This window comes from Anolis carolinensis, chromosome 2, assembly GCF_035594765.1.
Source record: "Anolis carolinensis isolate JA03-04 chromosome 2, rAnoCar3.1.pri, whole genome shotgun sequence".
Lineage (NCBI taxonomy): Eukaryota > Metazoa > Chordata > Lepidosauria > Squamata > Dactyloidae > Anolis > Anolis carolinensis.
Window position 1 is genome coordinate 273433369 of NC_085842.1, and position 24897 is coordinate 273458265.

Here is a 24897-nt window from a genome sequence, read left to right on the forward strand (position 1 = left end):
ACTCTTTGTCATAAAACATTCTTGAAGATTATGCATTTTAGTTTTCCAGAGGAATACAAGTAAAAGTAAAGCAACCAAAAATACTGGGTCGATTCATTTGTTTAAATTATTTGCAATATTTTATGCCAAATTTCAGAAGAAAAGACATTCCTAAGGCATAAGAAGAATGGTGCAGAGTCAAACGGAAGGTCGTAAGTCTATTAATTGAGTGCCCAACTTGCTGCTTTCAGTGAATTTCTTTTTATTGCATTTATACCCAGCCTTTCTTTCTTCCAGACTGGGGTTCAACTTCACCTGTGTTTCAAGCCCATCTACACAAATCGGCATGAGTTTCAATATGGAAGAAAGTGGTTTCACTGTGTTGATGATTCCTTAGGAAATTCTGGAACCACTTTAAGATCTGGATGCTGATGACACAAACCACAGAGTTGTCACGACCTAGGCTACAGAGCACCAATAACCATACGCAGAGGCCAGATTCTATCTAATATCTTTATTAAGGAAATATATAAAGTTAGTAAAAGCAAATGTAAAAGATAGTCCAGAAGCAGACCTTTCAGGAAAGGTCAAAATTAGTCCAAAGAAATAATGTCCAATATGAAATATTAAGGTCCAAAGTTGTAATCCAATAACCGAAACACTCACTTTGCCAAGCAAAGTGAGGGGAGATGACAAGGTCCTTTAGTCCATAAACTTGAGCAAGGCTAGGAAATAACTTGATACTTGAAACAAGGCTTAAAACGTGGAACAAGGTAACTAGGAACAAGAACAAGGTCCGTGGAATAACTTGGTGAAATCCGTGGAACAAGGCAAGGATTGGTCCTGGGAAACAAGGCAAAGTCCGTAGATAAACAAAGGCTGGGAAGCAAGGCGAAGGCTGGATAGCAAGGCAAGGCTTGAGCAGGAGCGAGGCTTGAATCGGAGCGCGCTGTCCAGACACAACTCGCTCCGTAGGCTGACGAATTGACTCCGCGAAGTTACTACGCCGGTAAAACACCTATATAGAGTCTAACTTTCCCACCGAAGCAGTTCTCTGGGAATCAGAAACGAAAGCTAAACTCTGAGACCAGATGTTAAACTCCTTAAAGATTCTCACGAGAAGCAGTCTTAATTGGCTACATTCTTAGCTGCAATCCTCGCACTCCTGCGCGAAGCTGAATCCAAACTTCTCTGTTGTTTACAAAACTCCCGGCGCAAGAACACGGGAGAAGTAGGCTCTGGGCTTGTTTGACATACTTCTGGGAGACAACTTTCTTGCAGGTGCAAGGTTCCCAGATCTGCCTGGGAAAGATCTGGCTGAGAGGAATCCAGTTCAGACTGGGAAGGTAAAAAACCCAAGTTTTCATCTTCATCAGGAATTACAATGTCCTGAGCAGGACTACAAGGCCCATGGGTCATCACACTATCCCCCTCCTCAAGGCCCCTCCCAAACTGGGGCCCTCTCCCCGAGGCGCGAGGTCGCGGCTTGGCGGGATAGGTCTGATGAAAGCGACGGGTTAGCTCAGGAGCATGGACTGTGGAGGCGTCTTCCCAAGAGCGTTCCTCAGGGCCAAAACCCACCCAGTCAATGAGATATTGTAGGCGGCGGCGGTGAAAGCGAGAATCCAAAATGTCCTCAACCTCGAACTCCTCCTCCCCATTCATCAAAACAGGAGGGGGGGCCGGTTGGTCTGTATCAGGACGCACACCATCCGCCGGAAGGAGCAGGGAACGGTGAAACACTGGGTGAATGCGCATTGAACGCGGAAGTTGGAGTTTGAAAGTCACGGGGTTTAATTGCGCCACCACTGGATAGGGGCCAATGAAACGGGCATCTAACTTCCGGCAAGGGCGGTGGGAGGGCAGAAAGCGAGTGGACAGAAAAACCCGATCTCCTACCTTGATTTCGGGGCCCGGCTGGCGGTGTTTGTCAGCGTGGTGTTTATAGTCCTCCTTGGCTTGGTCCAGTTGCTGGAGCAAAAGTTGTTGCACCGCTGTGAGTTCCTGCAGCCAATCCTCTGCTGCGGGAACTTCTGAAGTTTCAATGACAGGGGGAAAGAAACGTGGATGGAAGCCGTAGTTTGCAAAGAACGGCGTTTCTTTTGTAGAAGCTTGAACTCCATTGTTGTAGGCAAACTCAGACAGTGGTAACAGAGAAGCCCAATTGTCCTGTTGGTAGTTTACATAACAGCGAAGATACTGCTCTAAAGTGGCATTGGTGCGCTCCGTTTGCCCATCTGTTTGGGGATGATGAGCTGAAGATAAGCGAGAGTCTATGCCCAATAGTTTTTGTAGCGCCTTCCAAAAACGAGAGGTGAATTGAGATCCACGGTCTGTGACTAAACTCTTGGGCAATCCATGTAGTCTGAAAACATGTTGAAGGAATAGATCCGCAGTCTCTTTGGCCGTGGGGAGGCCTTCGCAGGGAATGAAATGGGCTAACTTGGTGAAAAGGTCCACCACCACTAAGATCGTGGTGAATCCACAGGAAGGTGGTAGGTCAGTGATGAAATCCGCAGAAATTATTTCCCATGGGCGAGATGGGGTAGGAAGGGGGTGTAAAAGCCCTGAGGGCTTCTCCCTTCTTATCTTGGAGCGCTGGCATACTGGGCAGGTGTTGACATATTTTTCCACATCCTTGCGGATCTTGGGCCACCAAAAATCCCTTAGGATCAGATGCATGGTTTTAAATAGTCCGAAGTGTCCTGCTGGTTTGCAGTCATGACACAGACGAAGCGCTTTTTCCCTGCCCGGTCCGGGTGGGATATAAACATGATTTCTATAGCAAAGCAGTCCATCTTTAAGCGAAAAGGGAAAATGCAGACCTTGGCGAAGTTGGTCCTGCGCCCAGGCATCTGCTTGCTGACTAGCCCTGATTTCTTGAGCACAGAGGGGTCCTGGAGTAGAGGAAGTTGAACCAATGGGAATGGATTTGGTGTTCCCCACTGTGAGCGTGGCAAAGTTCCCGGGTTGTAATAGTTGGGATTCAAAGGTCTCCTTGCGTCCTGCAGCGTATTCCGGTTTACGTGACAGGGCGTCTGCTTGCTTGGTCTGGGCTGGGGTCACATAATGAATCTGGAAGTCGAAACGTTCGAAGAATAAAGCCCAACGTTGCTGCCTCTGATTTAGTTTGCGGGCAGTTCTTAGATGTTCTAGATTACGATGATCAGTGTGGACTTCAATGGGAAACTTGGCCCCTTCTAGCCAATGTCTCCAAGTTTCAAAGGCTGCCTTTATGGCCAGTAGTTCTTTTTCCCAAATGGTGTAATTCCTCTCTGGTGTGGTTAGTTGACGAGAGTAAAAGGCACAGGGATGGAGGTGATCTCCCACCGGTTGTAAGAGTACAGCCCCAATTGCCACATCAGAGGCGTCCGCTTGCACAACAAAAGGGGTTCCAGGATTTGGATGCTGTAGAATTGGCTGGGAGGTGAATAGTTTCTTTAGTTGCTGGAACCCTTTCTCTGCTTGATCAGTCCAGCGGAAAGGCTGCTTTCCACGGATGCAGCTAGTGATGGGGTCGGACCAGCGGGCAAAATCTGGAATGAACTTGCGGTAATAGTTCGCGAACCCCAAGAAACGCTGCACCTCTTTCTTGTTAGTTGGCGCCCGCCATTCCAATACTGCTGAAACCTTGGCTGGATCCATGGAAAGCCCTAGAGGCGAGATGCGGTAACCAAGGAAATCTACCTCTTGTAGATCAAAGGCGCATTTTTCCAGCTTGGCATAAAGTCCATGTTCCCGCAGTCGTTGTAACACCATTTTGACGTGGTTCTCATGTTCTGATTGTGATCTAGAAAACACCAAAAAATCGTCCAGGTAGATTATCAAGAACCTGTCTAGATAGTCCTGAAAAATGTCATTGACAAAATGCTGGAACGTTGCGGGAGCTCCGCATAAACCGAAATTCATAACTCGGGACTCGAATAATCCGAATTTGGTCTGGAAGGCGGTCTTCCACTCGTCCCCTTCCCTGATGCGAACTAAGTTGTAAGCCCCCCGAAGATCCAGCTTGGTGTAAACCTTGGCTCCTCGAAGCCGATCCAGTAGATCCGAGATTAAGGGCAGGGGATAGCTGTTCCGCTTGGTGATATTGTTCAATGCTCTGTAGTCCACCACCAAGCGTAGTTCCCCTGACTTCTTCTTCACAAACATCACTGGGGAGGCGGCTGGGGATTGAGAGGGTCTGATGAATCCCTTGCGAAGGTTTGTCTCTATGAATTCCCTGAGAGCTTCTTGCTCTGGTTCAGTCAGGGAGTAGAGATGCCCTCGCGGGATCGGGGCCCCCTCCACCAAGTCAATGGCACAGTCATAAGGTCTATGTGGGGGTAATTTTTCGGCTTCTTTCTCATTGAACACATCCCAATACTCGGAGTACTTCTTGGGCAAGGTGATGATGGGCTCGGTGTCTGTGGCATGGCAGACCTTGGCTACGAGGCAATGGTTTTGGCAGTACGGTGAAGCAAACTGCAGTTCTCTGTTGGACCAGGAGATGTTAGGGTCGTGGAGAGTCAGCCATGGAATTCCCAAAATCACAGGGAAATGGGGAACCTCGGTAACAAAGAAGGAAATCTCTTCCATATGTTCCCTTATCCACATCCTGGTGGGTTCCGACCACTGACTTACGGGGCCCGTCTTGAGGGGGCGGCCGTCTATGGCTTGCACCACACGGGCATTCTTGAAATCATGATATTGTAATCCCAGAGAGTCGGCATACTCTCTATCAATGAAATTGTTGGTAGCTCCAGAGTCTATCATGGCGTGGATCATGACGGGTCCCCTTTTAGCTGACCATAATGTGACCACGAGAAGGAACAGGACCCCGGTTGGCGGCTCTTGAATGGATTTTTTGACCGGGTTGGCGAGCCTCTCTACACCCGGTCGTTGGCTTCCCCCGCCGGCTGTGTGCCAGTCGGCTCAGACGCCTTCGTCTCCGTGGAGGACGCCGCCGCAAGACGGGCGGCAGGCTTCCCTTTGGCTGGGCACTCTCTGGCGAAGTGGCCCCCGTTCCCGCAGTACCAACAGAGGTTTAAGCGTTGACGACGGGCCTTCTCGGCGGCATCTAGTCTGGGACGCACATTGCCCAACTGCATCGGCACCTCCTCGCCTCCTCTGGGGTATGGGGTTGGCGGTGGGGGTCTCCACACTGGACGGGGCTGAACGCTGGCGGGAGCGGGGGGTTTTGCCCCGGCTCTACTGCCCTGGCCTCGAACCCACTGTTTCCTGTTGGCAATCATGACTTCAGCCCGTAAACATTGATCAATGAGTGCCTCGAGGGTCTGGGGAGGATCCACCTTGGAGATTTCTTCCAGCATTTCAATGTTGAGACCCTCCCGGAATTGTCCTCTGAGGGCTACATCGTTCCAGCCGGTGTTGTGGGCCAGCACTCGGAACTCGGCTATATACTGAGACATAGGTCTGTCTCCTTGGAAAAGGCGACGGAGTTTGTGACCGGCTGCCTCCAAATTGTCCTCGATTCCCCAAGTCTCCTTGAGGTGGTCCAAGAAGTGTTGCGCTGATCTTAGGTGTGGAGAGGCTTGGTCGAACAGTGCCGTCGCCCAATTGGCCGCTGGCCCGTCTAGAAGACTGTAAACCCACGCCACTTTGATGTCTTCTTGGGGAAACTCGGCATCACGGGCCTCTAGATAAGCTTGACATTGGCGACGGAAAACATGAACCTTAGAAGCTTCTCCAGTAAACTTGGTAGGCAACGCCATGGCCGGGAGGCGGATTCCGCGCTCCCGCAAGCCCTTTATTTCTCCATCCTGGGCGTTGAGTCTGTCGCGGATGCGATCCACTTCGTCCTTGCTGATGGTGTAGCTCAGTGGCTGCCCACCGGGCACGGTTCCGGTAGACATTCTGGCCGAGGTTAATTGGTGCTTAGGGTGGCGGAGTCAAACTGTCACGACCTAGGCTACAGAGCACCAATAACCATACGCAGAGGCCAGATTCTATCTAATATCTTTATTAAGGAAATATATAAAGTTAGTAAAAGCAAATGTAAAAGATAGTCCAGAAGCAGACCTTTCAGGAAAGGTCAAAATTAGTCCAAAGAAATAATGTCCAATATGAAATATTAAGGTCCAAAGTTGTAATCCAATAACCGAAACACTCACTTTGCCAAGCAAAGTGAGGGGAGATGACAAGGTCCTTTAGTCCATAAACTTGAGCAAGGCTAGGAAATAACTTGATACTTGAAACAAGGCTTAAAACGTGGAACAAGGTAACTAGGAACAAGAACAAGGTCCGTGGAATAACTTGGTGAAATCCGTGGAACAAGGCAAGGATTGGTCCTGGGAAACAAGGCAAAGTCCGTAGATAAACAAAGGCTGGGAAGCAAGGCGAAGGCTGGATAGCAAGGCAAGGCTTGAGCAGGAGCGAGGCTTGAATCGGAGCGCGCTGTCCAGACACAACTCGCTCCGTAGGCTGACGAATTGACTCCGCGAAGTTACTACGCCGGTAAAACACCTATATAGAGTCTAACTTTCCCACCGAAGCAGTTCTCTGGGAATCAGAAACGAAAGCTAAACTCTGAGACCAGATGTTAAACTCCTTAAAGATTCTCACGAGAAGCAGTCTTAATTGGCTACATTCTTAGCTGCAATCCTCGCACTCCTGCGCGAAGCTGAATCCAAACTTCTCTGTTGTTTACAAAACTCCCGGCGCAAGAACACGGGAGAAGTAGGCTCTGGGCTTGTTTGACATACTTCTGGGAGACAACTTTCTTGCAGGTGCAAGGTTCCCAGATCTGCCTGGGAAAGATCTGGCTGAGAGGAATCCAGTTCAGACTGGGAAGGTAAAAAACCCAAGTTTTCATCTTCATCAGGAATTACAATGTCCTGAGCAGGACTACAAGGCCCATGGGTCATCACAAGAGTACTGATACACATTAAGGGCTTTCCTATGCATGCTTTTGTGGGATTTGTAGTCTGTCCACCACCATTAACTTCAAACTATATTAAATGGCCAGTGTAGCTAGAGCTTCATATTCTTCAGAGGAATTGCGTCTCTGATACTCAAAGTAAGATATAGCCATTCTGACTGGTTGCCCTTAATGACCCCTATAAAAACCTAATCTCTTTCTTAAAGATGACCAAATCAACAACCACCATTACATCTTGTGGCAGTAAATCCCACAGATTTACTACATACAGTATAAAGACATACTTCTTATATGTTTTGAATCTCATACCATCGAACTTCAATAGGTGATCTATTTATTATTCATTCAGTAGCTTCTATTTCTTGTTTATTTGCCATATGCCTCTCTCCCAGAATATGGAACAAAGGCAGCTCACAAGATGTAACGATACAAATAAAACTATAAACAGTTATAATCCTACAGCACAATTAAAGAAATATTAAAACATTGTTGAATTAAAAAGCGATTTAAATTACATAAATAAAAGGATAGCGCCAACTCATCAAAAATCCTCTTTTCTGAGCTTCTCCCTATTCACTGCAAATATCCCATGCATTGTTTATATACATCTCTTATGTCTCACCTTGCTCACTTTTCTTCTCTCTAGGGGTGAATCAGCACTGTAGAATCAGTGCAATTTGACACCACTTTAATTGTCATGGCTCAATGTATTAAATCATGGGAGTTGTAATTTTACAGGGTCGTTAAACCTATCTGCCAATGAGTGCTGGTGACTCACCAAACTGCAAATCTCAGGATTTCAAAGCAATGAGCCTTGGTAGTTAAAATGATGCCAAACTGCATCAATTTTACAATATAGATCCACCCTAAGATAAACAGTCCAAAACATGTTAGAGGACTTGCTCCATCCCTTGATTATTTTGACTTCTTTCACACTTCTAAAGTTCTAGTAAAGGTAAAGGTTTCCCCTTGACATTAGTCTAGTCGAGTCTGACTCTAGGGGGTGGTGCTCACCTCCATTTCGAAGGGCCCGGGCTGTGGCGCAGGCGGGAGAGCAAGCCAGCTGCAATTAACTGCAATGAATCACTCTGACCAGGAGGTCATGAGTTCAAGGCCCGCTCGGAGCCTATATTTGTTTGTCTTTGTTCTATGTTAAAAAGGCATTGAATGTTTGCCTATATGTGTAATGTGATCTGCCCTGAGTCCCCTTCGGGGTGAGAAGGGCAGAATATAAATGCTGTAAATAAATAAATAAATAAATAAATAAAGTGCCAGTGTTATCCATAGATGCCTCCTAAGTCATGTGGCCGGCATGACTGCATAGAGCGCTGTTACCTTCCCACCTAAATGGTACCTATATATCTACTCACATATGTATGTTTTCAAACTGCTAGGTTGGTAGAAGCTGGCTAAAACGGGAGCTCACCCTGTCCCGTGGATTCGAACCACTGACCTTCTGGTCAGCAAGTTCTGCAGCTTAGTGGTTTAACCCGCTGCACCATCACAGCTTTTTCAGATTTAGAACCTATAAATACAGAAAACTATGTAACAAATTTTGCAATATAACATACTGCAAATTTTCTGACACATCTTCAGATCCCATAATAATAACAGAGTTATTATGTGGAATCTAATTAAAGGTCTTTATTTGTTCTAAAACTAGGAGTTAGTTGTATGCACTTACATTTATTTTCCTCTAGTTACTATTTTTACAACTAGGCATAAAAAATCAGTGCATCCTAATTTGGCCTACTTTGTGAATTTTAGGTAAATAAATTCACACGTTAATGATTTTGTTCAAAGACTCATTGCTCTTAATCTTTCAAGCTGTCAGTGGTTGATAGTCATGTACGCTAATGGAAAGATCCCTATTAATAAACAAAAATAAATGAGCACTAAAATTGCAATTGCTCTGCAATCTTCTGCCATGAATCTACACGTACACATTATATGCATGTTGACAACATTAATGCTTTGGGAGTTATTGAACCAACTTATTTTTAATATATTAATCTTCAGAATCTGAATACACTTTCACAATAAAAAAAATCACGCACACTTAAAATTTCTGTGTCCTTATTTCCCCTCATATGAAACATATATAAAATTTCTATTAGTTTTTGCAGCTGATTGTTTTTAACATCAACACTTTAAAGAGCTAATCATATATTTGTGATTTGCATATGTTTCACATATCTGGTAAAGTCAGAAAATCCAGCCCAATTAGAAGACCTAAAATTCAACTAATGTAGTAGATGATAATAATAAATTAGCTATAATTAGTTATAATAAAAAAAAGAAAAGATACATCATACTAGACATCAAATATAGACATGCATGGTGCCTGAAGGCCTTTATTCAAAGCTGCCCATATAAAGATCATTATACTCATTAAGGTTTATGAAATATTGTTGATTTATAAGAGTATTCTTTTAGACACGATTTTATTACTACTTGTTTAGCTGAAGTGGGCACTTATCATATAAGACAATTATGCTTTTATGTAAGTCGTGAATTATGCACACTTATGCACAACTGAAATAACAGCAGGGCTCGGGCTGTGGCGCAGGCTGGAGAGCAGCTGCAATGAATCACTGCAATGAATCACTCTGACCAGGAGATCATGAGTCCGAGGCCCGCTCGGAGCCTATGTTTGTCTTGTCTTTGTTCTATGTCTAAAAGGCATTGAATGTTTGCCTATATGTGTAATGTGATCCGCCCTGAGTCCCCTTCAGGGTGAGAAGGGCGGAATATAAATGCTGTAAATAAATAAATAAATAAACAGCATCCATTTTCACGCTCTACCCCCAAATAAATTAAACAATTTTTGTGAGGACACATTTTCCAGTAATGTATGTTCTCATGTTATATACCACCCTATTTTCCTGATATCACTTGAGCAGGTCTTTCTGGAGGCTAAAATACAACCTCCATATTACACATGAGAACAACACTAAAGTATAACATTCAGCTACCTCATTTTCAACAAGGAGCAGACTACACTGCCCCATCTACACTGCCATATAAAATCTGTGTATTATCTGCTTTGATGATCTGGATTATATGGCAGTGTAGCTGTAACCCATAGGTAACAAGAATAGAGAAATATATTTTCTCATGTGAGTCAATGTGGTGTAAGGTTCAAATCCCCACTTAAGCATGGAAATTCACTAGGTTCCCTTGGGTCACTTTGGCTGGATCTACACTACCCTATATCCCAGGACCTGATCCTAGATTATCTTCTTATTCCAGTTTATCTGGCAGTGTAGAGACATATAAATCCAGTTCAAAGCAGATAATATAGGATCAAATCCTGGGATATAGGACAGTGTAGATTTAGCCTCTCTCTGCTTCAGAGGAAGTCAGTGACAAACCCTATGAATAAATATTGCCAAGTAAATCGTGTGATAGGGTTGTCTTAGAATTGCCACAAATTGGTAATAACTTGAAGACATACAACAACAACAACAACAACAACAACAACAACAACAACAATTAAAACAACTTTTTCATCTTTACTCTGAAGCATTATTTAAGGTCGACTTTCTTATTTACAGTATCATAGGTCTTCATTTGTAAGACTCATGGTTCTCATAGATAAAAAATCTCAATTCGGTGATCTTACTTATGACACTGCACCAACTATCTGATGACAGTGGTTAGAATTATGCCAGATGAATACTACATTCTCTTACCCCATAAGGAAGTATTTTTGCCCCTGCCTAGGCTTTCGTGGATAATTAATCTGCTTTAATTACACACTAAAATAGAACACTTCTGTAACGGATGTGTTTGCTCACTTCTACCCAACCAAGATAATAAGAGTGTTTCACTGCCAAATAGCTTGAATGTGAGAGGCTTAGGGAATCCCTTTCCACTCCTAAAAAGATGCTTTTTAAAAGGTCATGTACTCTGAAATATCAAGAATGCCAATGTGCTGTAAAGGTTTCTGCATGCATATTAACTCTAGTGTTTGAGAAAAAAGAAGAAGCTAGTTTTAAAATAAGCTTTTTAGAATGAGGGCTAGAGTGATAATGTATACAATAGAATGGCAGAACAATTTAAAACAATGCATGAAAGAAAGAAGGAAGAAAGTAGGAACCTGGGAGAATTTTTCTGACTTCCTAAAGTCCATGCTGGCCAGTGGGTTCTGGGAGTTGTTGTCTCCAAATAAGTTGATGCTGAACGTTTAAGATTTGATCCTCTTTTCTTTACCCATAGCAATTGTTTTCATCTAATTTAGGCCAAATGAAGGAAATAATCCTACTAGGAAAAATGATCAGAAAGAAGGAGATAAAGGAGAGGAGGAAGCAGGGCAAAAACTTCGGCATTCATGCTATGCTTTAAGAAACTACAGCTAATCCATCTATTTTGAAGGAATTTACAGCAGCTCAGTTTTGATGCACAGCTTGCTATTACCACATTTAAATCACTCCTCTCTCATAAGAGGAAAAACAGCTTATGAAGTCAGTCTTCATGTTCAAAGGAATTTTCATATTCAAAGCAACCATTCTTTATTTAAAATTTACAGAGCTTAATAATAAACATTTCAAAATCTCAGCGAGCAAAAACTCCTAATTCAAAGTGTAAGTATGAAAATATGGCAAAGACAAGTGAAGTAAAAAAGGATAAAAAGAATGTTCCTGGATTGTTGTTGTCGTTTGTGTGTGCATATTTAAATATAAATGGGAGTTAATTCTTCTGGGCTGAAATGTGTGGTCATTGAATGGACAGCTGTTGTCTAGAAAATGAAACATGACTTTTTTCATGCTGGTGCAAGAAAAAACACATTTTTCAAAGTTACTTTAGATATTAACATAATATGAAACAAATACAGCTGTCCAAGAACAGGTCTGAAATATTTACGTTCAGTAATAAAATGCTAGGAAAACAATTTGGTGGTTGTTCTAGAGCTTTAAATTGTTATAATACAGCAGTAAGCAATCTGATGACCTGTAACGGTTCCCAATTACTCTATCTAACACATAGTGTATCGATCTATAGAAGCCGTATAGCCCAGAGCAGACCTGGATGTGAGTACTCCAGATCAGTTCTGGGTGAGTTTGTACAAACAGTTTCTGGGCCACTGTGGGGGTGCGAGGGAGTCCACATTGCCTAGCAGTGCTGAATCCAGTTCAGCACTATTGGACAGATACCCTTATTGTCACCATCCTGTTGTCATCATAATAGCAACCATGAAGCACAAAACAGCTCCTGGTCATTGCTTGTCACCATTGTTCATGCTTGTCAAAGAGCAAGCGCAACTCAAAGACTTGTGCTACTGCTTCAGTAACAGTCAGCAAGGGCAAAGAGTGATGACCAGGAGCAATTTTGTGCTTCCTGGTCATCGCTACGACAGCAACAAAACAATGATGTCAAGTGCCATCTTTTGTCCCCAGATCACTTGATACCAGAGAAAGTGGGATGGTCATGTAAACAGTGGCTGCTGGTTCCAAATTTGAACTGGCTCAACTATTTATACATGGCCACAGCGAGAGAAATGTATAGAGCATCCAGAATAACCTACCTGCACTACAAGTTTGATGCAAGAGCAAGACAGGAATGGATCTGGGAGAGAGGATTTCTGTGTTAAAACCCTTACTGGAATAACAATATAATAAATGTTGCAAACTACAGAGGCTACTAAAAAAGAGCAGAATATATTATGGTATTAAAAACTATGTTTTTCTTTCAAAAATTCCATGAATCCAAATCTTTACTGTGATATCAGTTTATTTCTAGCTTCCAGCTGACCAGTAAGTACATTTCAATCACATGCAAATTCTAACTACGCTATAATTCCTAAGAATATTTTTACTTGAAGCTTTCTGTCCCTTTTGTAGACACACATTTTAACAGCTGGCTCTCAGAATAAGTTCTAGGAAATGCTCCCCAATAGCTAAATTACTTATTTCTTCCATTTTTGAAACTGCAATGTGCAACAATGAGTCATCTCATATGCTGCCAAGCATCCCACTTATCATGCTTTTGAAATGCATTTTTAAAAAGAAAAAGAAAAAAAAACAACTATCATACAAATGACTTGCATTATTGGCAATTCTTCTTAGAAATAATTTCCAGTGAATCCTTTGCATACAAATATACCCCCAGTTAATTAAGTAGATGTGACGGCACGAGTGGCGCCATCTATATGTCAAACTATAAGTTTCAAGATTTGAATTGTTGTATCATGTTTGATTTTGCCCTTACCCTGTAAATGTAGTTGGATTGGTTATTTATATCTGTCAATCAATGTTGTTTGTACCTGTTATATTGCTTACTCAGCTAAACTGTTTGGCTCCACCTCTTCCTGGAGTAGGACTGTGTTTCCTCCTTTTCATTCCACTCTATCGGATGGACGTGAAAGAGAGGCTTGGCTCAAAAAGCCCTTCAAAAGTTACCTCTCAGCACCAATTCTGAGGTTCTTACCCTTGGGACTCACACTTCATGTTCAGGGCCAACCTGAACAACGTTGAGGAGTCTCAAGCGCCTTCACATCAGTCCTTTGGCAACAGAGGAAGACTCTTGTCTTCAGATATAGGTCATTGGACTGAGGCTGAGTTTGCTCCGGCATTCACAGCCAGAGAAAGAGGGATCTGGACAAGCTTCATGGACTTAAACAATCAAAGACTGTAATGTATATTTTCTTTTACCCCCTTTGTGAAGAATAAACCCAGCTTTTGAGTTAACTTCAGTGTTTTGGTCCTTGGGAGTTCCAGTTTCCCTAAAGGAGGGCAAGAAGCAATCCCCTGGGGAAAGATGTCACGTCCATGCCTCTTTCACTAAGAGTACAGCCCCAGGCGCGACGGCACAGTAGATGTGTTCCTAGTCATTACTTCTTCAACTGAAAACTTGGTATCGGATACAGAACTAACATTTTTCAACAAATGTTTTATTTTAAACTACAAATGTGCACATGGAAAATGAAACAGCCAAGCCAGTTAAACTTTTGAACCTTAGAAAGACCACTTGAACGCATCACCCAAAATACATTAAGGGATGGTTTTTCTTACATTATCAGTTTGGTGGCAAAATGTATACATTTTCCCTTTTTAAAAATACACTGTGATTTTGTGAAGCAGGCTTACTTACTTTCTCTCTCTGTTTTGCTATCCTAATATGCTTAATAAGAGATTCTGAAAGCCCTTGGCTGTTGAAGGCAAGCTCACAGAGTAACATGTCTGTTTTCTGAGAAAGACCACGAACCTGCTTATATATGTTGTCACACATTCAGTGTCATTGTGAGGCACCCCAAAGGATTTTTCATACATTCAGAGGTAAAATGCATGAACAGGATTTACTTTGATTCAAGCTATCCTAGAAAGATTTGAACTAGCCAGCCAAATTCAAGTGTGAAGAAATTCCCTGGTCATGAAATACAACCTTGATTAGTAAAACATATTAGAAGTCATTAGAAGCTATGAAGCATAAAACACCCACCAACTATTTACACATGACATTTAATACAACCTAGAACACTTTACACATTTTGAACTGTCAATGTATTGACAGAAGAACCAGCATCTCAGTATTCCAATTTTAGAATGCTTCCAAATCTTTCCTCTTTCAAATAGGTAAATATGCACACACAATTTTTTCTGTCTGTGTGTCTCTCATTTTCCTCTATCATCATCTCTTCATATCACTACAATCTAAATTTGTCTCATGATAATATACTCTTGATTTTCATGTACTGCATACAGACCTCCAACCCTATGTCCCAAATTCCTAGCATCTTGTCTGCTCTCCTTTTAGTAACCCTAACTTCCCCATCTACATCATATCTTTTCTCTATCTACTTCATTCTTTTATCTATAAAGCCACCAACACAGCTAACACAAGTGTAGGACTACACAGAGACAAGAAACCCAAAATTTCTTGCATCAGCATTCACAATATTCAATTGATAATGATGATGATGATTATTATTATAATGCAACATTTTCACTCTTTATAGAGATTCACAGTAGTAAGTGAACCTTCCTACGAAATTAATGTCTGATTGTGTATAGTGGGATTCACAGAATAGCCACATTTTGCACAAGATTCCAATGGCAATCTTCTCAGAAGCTACAAACAACAGCTTCAAGCATAACAAGGGGACAATATGGGTAAGCACAACAAATAGTTCCATTGGGTCACATCTTGAGCCAGGTGTATACATCATGTCACTTCATCATTAAGATCCTTACAATAACTCTTTTGTTTCAAACAAGTGATGTTACAGATATGATCTTATTCATACGTTCTCACCTGCTTAGGAGTCACACCAGGCATGCGAATATCCAGTGCAAAATCTGACAACCCCATAGGAACAAGTTGCCTGTTACTGCCAAGACATTCATTTGAATGAGTCCTGACAGTGTCCTTATACCTAAAACAATAAAAGGAAGGAGAGAGAATGAAAAGGGACATTATACATTTTACTTGATTTCGAATGCATTTTATAGGCTTATAAGATTTTTGTAGGTGCTCCATTGACTTGTATTAAGGTTCTCAAATCTTAGAATGATCTAAAAAGCCCATGCACAGGGAAATCCATTATGGGAATTCTATTTGTGGATTATAAAGTACTGCTTCACTGAATTTTCAGGGAAAATCCCAATTTATAAAAGCCATGTAGAGATCTTTATCAGCTGATTACATAGAATTCACTTTATGATACATCAATCAGATGACATGTTTGCCAAAGAAAATCAAAAGATGTAAACATAACACTGACATTTCCCTTACATAAATAAGGGAAATATAAATATAAATAGAGTTGAAGAGATCCAGGAAAGAAATTCTTTACATTTCACTTCAAGCATTTCAACTTCCATTTAATCTTGCATTTTATATCTTTTGTCTTGAAAGAAAACTTGTCATGGAAAATGTTCTTACTTAGAATTTGTATAGGAGGTGAATCTAGAGACCACCACATGCAAGATGACAGATGTCTGACAGCTTCAAAGCCTCAAGATAAGAGAGCCCCTTGATGCAATGTGAATACTAAAATATCTATGGATAAATATTTGATGTGATAATTACAGTGAATATCCTGTACATACAGCCATATTGTCTGTGAGCAAATACAACTGACTTCCTCTTAAGAAAACATCCAGAAATTCATGCCAACGTCTTCCAAGCGGCTAATCAAACAGCTGACAAGTAATTTGATGCTCTTTCGAAAGGAATTTCTGATCAGGAAGAAGGCAGGACTTAACTGGGAGGACTTTACTGGGAGGACTTTTATACAAGAAAGTCACTTACTGAGACAACGTATGACATTCGCAGGAACTTTACTTGCAACCTTTTGTACATGTTTAAAGAAATGTATGCACCAGTACTTGTAAGGCAATGAACATTTAACCAGTAGGACCAGCAATTAAATAATAGAAATTACAATCAGAATTTCAAAATAACTCTATATTAACATGACTTTTGTTTGTTTTGCAGGAAGATTCACTCTCAGACACAAGAATGAAAACCAGTTGCAACACTTAGCAGCATGCACTGATAAATAAGCTAGCTCTTGCTTAGGGAACCCACCTCTTGAAGACAGAAAGTGGGCTTCTGAAAGCCAAGCAGCTGTTTTGAAAAATAAGGAACAATATTAGCAGGTTGTTAACGAGGCCAGCCATGTCCACCCTGCTGTTCCTGACCCGATTAAAGAAGCAGGGAAAGGGCAGCCCAGCTTTATTGACTGTGATCCTGACAATTAGGCAGCGGCAGAACTATCAATTCACTACTTCATTATGATGTTCTCTGCAGGAATCCTACAGCACTTTGGCAGACCATCTGTCTTGGAAGGTGATGTGATCTAAATCAGAAAGGTGGGATGATGCTGTGCTGTCTTCATTAGAAGCGGCAGAAAAAGGAGGAAGAGGAGGGTGCAGGGGGAAGAAGCCCTCCTTCCTTTGCAAATAAGTCCCACTGTACTTGAGTCCAGTGAAAAAAATAGAAGCAGAAGTCACCACCCCTCGTCTTTTTCACCAGTCTATTGTCAAATCTCCGGGCTACTTTATCAGTCCATTCCAGTGTGAAAGAGGCTCCAAGTGGCATTGCAGAAATACATGTCACTCATCATTCGGAACCTGTAAAAATAGAAACAGATAATGAGTGCCTAGCACATTACAGCATTAGTTTTTTTTTTGCAAATCATCACTGAAGCATTTTCACATATTAAGAGTTTTTCAAGCTTAATCTCAACTCAGAAAAGGTACTATACAATGTTTTGACCCATACTCTTCCATCTACACAATATTTCAGTACTTCTCACAAATGTGGTACAGATTCTTTGTAGCATTTACAGTGATTGCTAGAGGTGATCCTATCAAAGGAAGTTTATCCAACTCCCCAATGCCCTACATTTACAGGATTTTAAAACCCGAGAGGCTGTAGTTGTTATCTGTCTGTATACTTCAGAGAAGACTGGATTCTGAAGTCTAAATCCAAAATCACTCCCCACTAAGACATATATACTAAATTGCTTTTGTCAGGACAACACTTGGATATTGTTCAATTGATTTAATGACTACTCTTATTGGATTTTAACTGTAATTTTTAAAATACTGATTATATTTAATTCTGTTTTAATGTTTGCATATTTGTATATTTTAAATTGTATGATAATGTCTTTATGTTAAGCCACTTTGAGTCTCCTTTGGGAGAGATAAAGTCGAGTATAAATAAATAAATAAATATTACTCTGGGAGGACTAACAATTCAATTTTATTTACTGTTGAATTTCAAATGAAATATTATACGCTTACCAACAACTAAGGAAAGTTGGTATTGTTTTTGTAATTTAGAGCAAGCACAAACTTTTTCAGCATCTAAAAATAGCCTTTAAAAATATGGTAAAATGTCCACACAACTTCCTCACCTTACTGCTAAAAAGCAAACATTTAGGACCTTCAACAGACTTCCAGATTGTATAAGCAACTTTGGTTGGCACTGTGCATATGTGTTACCAAGTCCCGATATAGAATATTTTAAAAATGATTTCACCCTTAGCCTTTTTACACTCATTTCATTTTAATTTATTATTCAGTTTATTACAGTTCTAAATCTATGCATTATTTATTAGTGCTGTTTCAGTTGCAGGAATTACTTCAAATGTAGACTGCCTGGGTGTTCAAAACTCTTAAATGTCATGGAACCCAGTTACAGGGCTTTGGTAATTCAGCCCTGTAACTGGGAGTCATAACATAAACAATCCCAGGAGCACCTGGCAGAAGAAGATAGAATATGCCTGGGAACTTGGGGCCGAAAGTATAAACAATTATAATTGGTTTAGTGTGTGAAAATGGTAGTAATGTGATATTGGGGGTGGGACTTGATGATGATATTTACGTGTGGTGTTACGTAGCATCAAAAGTTATAAAAATAGTTGTATGTAAACATTGGGTCATTCCTGACTTTTCCAAAGTCATGTGTTCTTCAATAAAGATTGGATTTGAGAGCAGCCATCTCTGATCTGCGTTCAGACTGATCCTTTGAAGTGAGCAGGACAATTAAGTCAGGAATCCAGTTCTCACCCTCCTGCAAATTTGCAGTGAAGTGATAATGAGCAGGGAAGGAGATCAAAGCCATGACGGAGCAAAGGGGCCTCCGCTGGGAGCTCTGCCGTTGGCAGAAGAGACATTGCAAGCCATAGCTTCCTCTACGGGGTACCCCAAGCCGGACGGCGTGACCCAGAGGATTCCCAGAGGGGGAAGAGGCGTTCCGGCGGCGGCAGAAACCAGTTGGGGATCTGGAGGAAGCATGCCGGAGACCGTGGCCCTGCGGTTATCCATCCTGGAAACTCATTTATCCAGGCTGTCGGATACCGTGGGGAGAATAGTGCCAATATTGGAAGAGAATCTCCAAAAAGAGCACATCCGATCTGGCGCCGAGAGAGAGCCAAGCAAAGGAGGCGATTGGAGCCAGAGGGGACAGCGAGCTTCAACGCAGAGTCCCGCAGCGGCAAGGGACGAGGGAGACGAGGAATATTGGCAGGAGCTGGAGTTCAGAGACAGAATGGCACGCGAAGTGGAGCGCCAGCGAGCTCTGGGAACTCTGAGGCCGCCATCTCCAACAGAGCTCCCAACCCCCCGGATGGGCGTCGGGGTGGAAAGACCACTGGGGCCAGGGATCGGGTCCAGTGGATTAGCAGACGAAGGCGGAGAGGAGCAGGAGATCCAGGAAGAGGAGGAGGATGTGCAGTACGACGGGGAAAGGCGAGATGCGGGGGCTACAGCGAGGCCAGTATGCGGATGGGGGGAAGGGCCGACAGCGGCGGCAGGATTTCGGGAGCCGCGCAGAATGACCACCGGAGTGGGGCGCGGCGTGATCCAAGGAAACCCGATGCAACCCTTCCCCATGCCTCCCAGACAGCATCAACGGGCCGCTGAATGGATGCCAAGAAGGGAAGATCTCAAGCTAGAATACGGAGGGGAATCAGCCGAACTGAACTTTTTTCTAATTAGCATCAGGGGATACATGGAAGACAATGCACACACATTCCCCTCCGAAGCAAGCAGGGTTCGGGCCATCGGCAACACACTAAAGAGAGGAGCGGCCAGCTGGTATGTGCAACTACATGCCAGACAGGACCCATGCCTGAGGTCAGTGCCCCGCTTCCTCGCCGCACTGGAAAACCGGTTCAGAGACCGGCTAGAGCAATTGAGAGCTCGAGACCAGCTTAGAGGAATAAAGCAGAGGGACAAAACGGTGCCCGAGTACGCAGAGGAATTCCTCCACCTCGCGGAAAGGGTACCAGAGTGGTCTGAAGTGACCAAAGTGGAATTATTTAAAGAGGGACTACGCCCCGAGATTTTCAGCTGGGCAGCGCACAGAGATGACCCCGAAACGCTCCAGGGATGGATTCAACTAGCGGGGCGCGTCGAATCCACCCTGGCCCAAGTAAAGCGCTTCAGAAGCAGCGGCGGCCAGCAAAGACCGGTGGCGAGAGGTCGAGGAGAAACGAGGAAGCAGGAAAGACCCGGAGGGAGGCCGGGGATTCCCTCCAGAGGAGACGACAACAAACCTAAACCGGGATGCTTTGTATGTGGGAAGACGGGCCATCGAGCAGCAGAATGCTGGGCACGGAAGGGGGAGCCGCCAAAACCCTCAAAGCCCAAGCCAGCAACCGGGAGGCGTGCGGAGGAGGAGGTGCGAGCCCCAGAATCTTCAGAAAAATTGGTGAGTCGGGACAAACGCATGATAGTAGTGCCAATCTGCCTCTCGGGGCTAGAGAATCGGGCCACCTGCAAGGCATTTGTGGATTGTGGTTGTTCCAGGAATATTATAACTCCAGAGTTAGCAGGAGCGTTGAAATGCCAGCAGATGGCGCTTGACTCCCCAATTGCGTTTTCGCAGCTAGACGGATCAGTTGCTACTGGGGAAGTATCTACAAAGGAAATACGGGAGGTCCCATGTAAAATAGGCAAATGGGAAGGAAGAATATCCTTTGTGATAGCCCCTATTGCCACATACCACGTAATATTAGGGATACCATGGCTCGAACAGGCAAATCCCGAAGTAGATTGGAGAGGAAAGAGCCTAGCATTTAAAGAACAGCAGACGCAATGGGAGATAAGCAAGATTGCAGAAGAGGAGGACGAGGGAGATGAAGAAGGTGAAATAGACCCACTGCTATTGCCACCTGAATACAGAGACTTTGTGGATGTGTTCAATCAGAAAGAGGCAAGTAAATTACCTCCCAAAAGGAATATAGAAGTAGAAATTGAAATAACCCCCGGAGCAAACTTACCAAAACCAAAAGTGTATCCCATGTCTGTGCAGGAGAAGGAGGAATTGAGGAAATACATTGATAAAAACCTGGCGCGGGGCTTCATTAAGCCATCCAATTCTCCTCTCGGGGCCCCAGTGTTATTCAGGAGAAAGAAAGACAACTCCCTAAGATTGTGCATTGATTATCGAAATTTAAATGCAATTACTAAGGACAATAAATACCCTATGCCCTTAGTAAAGGATTTAATTACCGTATTGAAAAAAGGGAGCATATTTACTAAACTTGATTTAATTGAAGCATATCATAAATTAAGGATCAAACCGGAGGATACTTGGAAAACTGCATTTTCCTGCGCATTCGGCCATTTTGAATATAAAATTTTACCTTTCGGATTAAAAAATGGAGGCGGGTGCTTTATGCAGCTTATAAATGAAATACTGCACCCATTGTTGTACAGAGGGGTATTCATATTTCTTGATGATATCTTGATTGTGACTGAAGATAAGGAAAAGCACGTGAAATTGGTCCGGGAAGTTTTGCAGAGACTAAGAGAAGCAAAGCTGTACGCAAAACTGTCCAAATGTGAATTTAATAAAACTCAAATTGACTTTCTGGGGTATCGGATATCTCCAGAAGGGTTAGCTATGGATCCAGCTAAAGTATCAGATGTAAAAGAATGGGGAGTGCCTCAAACAAGGAGGCAATTGCAATCGTTTCTGGGGTTTGCAAACTTTTATAGATCCTTCATAAAAGGCTTCGCGCAAATAACCGCACCCCTTACTGAACTTTTAAAAACAAAAGGGAAAGGAGAGACAGCAAAAGTAAAAGCTCCTGGCGCCAAACTAAGTTGGACGCCAGAATGCCAAAAGGCATTTGAAACCCTAAAAGAATGCTTCACAGAAGGACCCATTCTAAAACACCCCGATATCAGGAGCCCTTTCATAATCCATTGCGATGCCTCAGACTGTGCGTATGGGGCAGTACTATTGCAAAAGGATCAAAATGGGAACTTAAAACCCTGTGGATATTTGTCCCGGAAGTTCAGCGAAACTGAAAAATGTTGGCCGATATGGGAAAAAGAGGCACTAGCCATATTAAAAGCCTTAGAATGCTGGCGACACTTTCTCGAAGGAAGCGGAATCCCATTTGAAATTTGGTCTGACCATAAGAACCTCCAGTATTTAAAGTCCCCTCGAAAATTGTCCCCCAAACAGATTAGATGGGCACAATACTTCAGCAGGTTCGATTTCCAATTAAAGTTTTTTCAAGGGAAGCAGAATGTCTTGGCAGATGCTCTTTCACGCATGCCTCAACACGAAGGAATACCCACAGCAAAAGAGGGAACAATATTCTCTGACAAACAATGGGGCTTAGCTGTCAGAACAAGAGCACAAACCCAAAAGGAGAACACTGCTATGGTTGAACTCGACGGAAAAGATAATTGGGGAAACGAGCGGAAACAGTCTTATGAAGGAGACCAGTGGATCGCATCCAATGCAGAACAGGGGGAGCAGAAGGGGGGATTTTGGTTTGTGAACAAGAAACTGTATATCCCAGCAACATTAAGGATCAAGATTTTGCATCGTTTTCACAACAACCAGAGCGCTGGTCATACAGGAATTACAAAAACAACAAAAGCAATAGCAAAACATTGCTGGTGGCCAGGGATGAGGAAGGACATAAAAAATTATGTTGTTCAATGTGATGATTGTGCCAGAAATAAATCGAGAGGAGGGAAGCCAATGGGATTATTACAAACAGTAGCAGAACCTACCAGACCTTGGGAATGTGTAGCTATGGACTTTGTGGGGGAACTACCGGTTAGCAAAGGACATCGTTATATTTGGACAGTATTGGACCTGTTTTCTAAACAGGCCCACTTTATAGCACTGACGAAACTACCATCAGCCGAGAAACTAGCTGAATTGTACATAAACCACATTTACAAACTGCATGGATGTCCCAGTAGAGTGGTCAGTGACAGAGGAGTACAATTCACAGCAAAATTTTGGGAAAAATTCCTGGAAATGCTAGGAGCAGAAAGGAGTTTAAGTTCTGCTTTTCACCCCATGACAAATGGGGCGGTAGAACGTACTCAGCAGACACTTGGGCAGTTCCTTCGAATGTACTCTAACATGAGACAAAATGACTGGTCTCGGTGGTTGGCTTTTGCAGAACTAGCTTTTAATTCGACTATACATTCAGCAACAAATAAAACCCCCTTTGAAGTAGTTTACGGGTATGAAATACAGCCTCTGCCCCAGCTGCCAAGATGGACAGAGAATGAGGGAACAGAGGCAGGGAAATGGAAAGCGCAAATGATGGAATGCTGGAGTCAAGTGACTGCATCCTTAAAAGAAGCACATAAAAAGTATAAAGTATTCGCAGACAGAAAGAGGGTGGAAGGTGATAAATTGGAGAAAGGAGATTTAGTGTGGCTAAGTACCCAAAACATCAAACTGGGGCTACCTTCGAAAAAATTGGGCCCTAAATATATTGGACCATTTAGAATACAGGGTGTTATCAACGAGGTGACTTTCCAGTTGGCATTGCCAAAAAGTTTAGGGAAAATACACCCTGTATTCCATCGTAGCTTACTGAAAAAATATATGGGTACTTTGGACAAAATGGACACATAGAATTATTGTTTTGTTTCAGGCTTGTGATGAAAGAAGAACCGAAGAGGAGGACGAAGAAAAGGAGGGCACCATGTCATGGAACCCAGTTACAGGGCTTTGGTAATTCAGCCCTGTAACTGGGAGTCATAACATAAACAATCCCAGGAGCACCTGGCAGAAGAAGATAGAATATGCCTGGGAACTTGGGGCCGAAAGTATAAACAATTATAATTGGTTTAGTGTGTGAAAATGGTAGTAATGTGATATTGGGGGTGGGACTTGATGATGATATTTACGTGTGGTGTTACGTAGCATCAAAAGTTATAAAAATAGTTGTATGTAAACATTGGGTCATTCCTGACTTTTCCAAAGTCATGTGTTCTTCAATAAAGATTGGATTTGAGAGCAGCCATCTCTGATCTGCGTTCAGACTGATCCTTTGAAGTGAGCAGGACACTTAAATATAGCAACAAAATTTAACATAATATTAAACATGTGGTTATTCTCTGGATAAGCTAATATTGAAACTATAGCAATCTGATTATAGAAAGTGTTAGTGATTAAAATGGCACCTTAAATTTGAACACATACACATAAATGCAGGCAGATTAAAAATATGAATACACTGTGCAGAAGTGGTGGTTTTTTTTTGGGGGGGGGGTCAGATTTCAGCAAGGCCAAGTTTCATTGAAAGTTTTGTTCATTATTTATGAATTGCTTGAGGTATGTTAGATACTATTCTGTACAAGAAAGAGGCCAAAACTGTTTAAAGGAACTTTCAGTGTAGAATGGAAACTAAAGAACCAGAAAATAAAATGGAACAAGTGAGGATAAGGGATACAACAACAAGATTACATGGTTGCTTAGACTCATTATGTGTGCATCTTGATACAGCAGCTTTGTTTTAAGTTAGATTAGATGTTCCAGAGAGAGACAAGAAATAAAAAGATAGGAAGAAAGTCAAGCAGAAAGGTCAGAAAAATATTTTGACTGATTAGAAGCCAAAATCACATTTTACAAAGCTATGCACACATAGCTTCCATTTTGCATTCACATCTATTTCAAACAATTAATTGTGTATACTTGAACCCCCAACATGAAATAAAGAGGCCAGGCAACATATGTGTAGTACAATGAGGCCATTATTTGACCTATTGATTTTTGTTTGTTGAATTTCTGGAACCTGCAGGAAAAAATGGGGGAGGGGGTTAAATCTACCTAACGGATGTAGTCAAGGGAGAGGAGTCAATCCTCTGACTACCCTCACAGAACACTCTTGGGCCAGCACCTCAACCCCCAGGAAAATCCAAACTATATTGGCTGCTCACTCTGGCCGGTCATAACTGGAAGGCCATTCTGGGGGCACTCTCTTGCAAACCACTGGGTTTTACCCCCAGTCTACTCCAAAGGGGAGCCCCCTTCTCAGCTCCCTAACGCAATATAGACATACCATTCCAGGGGCCCACCCTTCACTCACAAAAGAAATGTCATTGTGCTTACCAAATCCAATTTAACTTTTTACATGCCAGAACAACCTACTTAAGAGGCACCACCATAAGCCAATTACCACATCCAACAGAAACAGTGTGGAGGAGGTGAAAATCCCCTCAAAGTATAAACACAAGGGGGGGGATCCTACCTGCTCCTGACACAACTAGTTAACACTATCCTGAGGAGAAATGTAACATGGACTGGACCCA

The 24897-nt window shown here is 42.6% G+C and overlaps 2 protein-coding genes across 10 annotated transcripts in view; one reads left to right on the forward strand and one right to left on the reverse strand.

Moving 5' to 3' along the window:
• Nucleotides 1–24897, reverse strand: part of pam (peptidylglycine alpha-amidating monooxygenase) — a 213217-nt gene that overhangs the window by 92822 nt on the left and 95498 nt on the right. For all 9 annotated transcript variants that reach the window (XM_016994838.2, XM_008113972.3, XM_008113969.3 and 6 more), the window contains exons 2-3: nucleotides 16391–16935; nucleotides 15113–15233 (exon numbers count right to left, since the gene is read on the reverse strand). In XM_016994838.2, coding sequence (XP_016850327.1) covers nucleotides 15113–15233; nucleotides 16391–16482 — 213 coding nt within the window. In that variant the 5' untranslated portion in view covers nucleotides 16483–16935. The remainder of the gene's footprint in view (nucleotides 1–15112; nucleotides 15234–16390; nucleotides 16936–24897) is intronic.
• On the forward strand, nucleotides 17987–23611 carry LOC134296689 (uncharacterized). The gene is made up of 2 exons (XM_062972228.1): nucleotides 17987–20026; nucleotides 23238–23611. The coding sequence occupies exons 1-2, from the start codon at nucleotides 18410–18412 to the stop codon at nucleotides 23319–23321; spliced, it is 1701 nt and encodes a 566-aa protein (XP_062828298.1). The 5' UTR covers nucleotides 17987–18409; the 3' UTR covers nucleotides 23322–23611.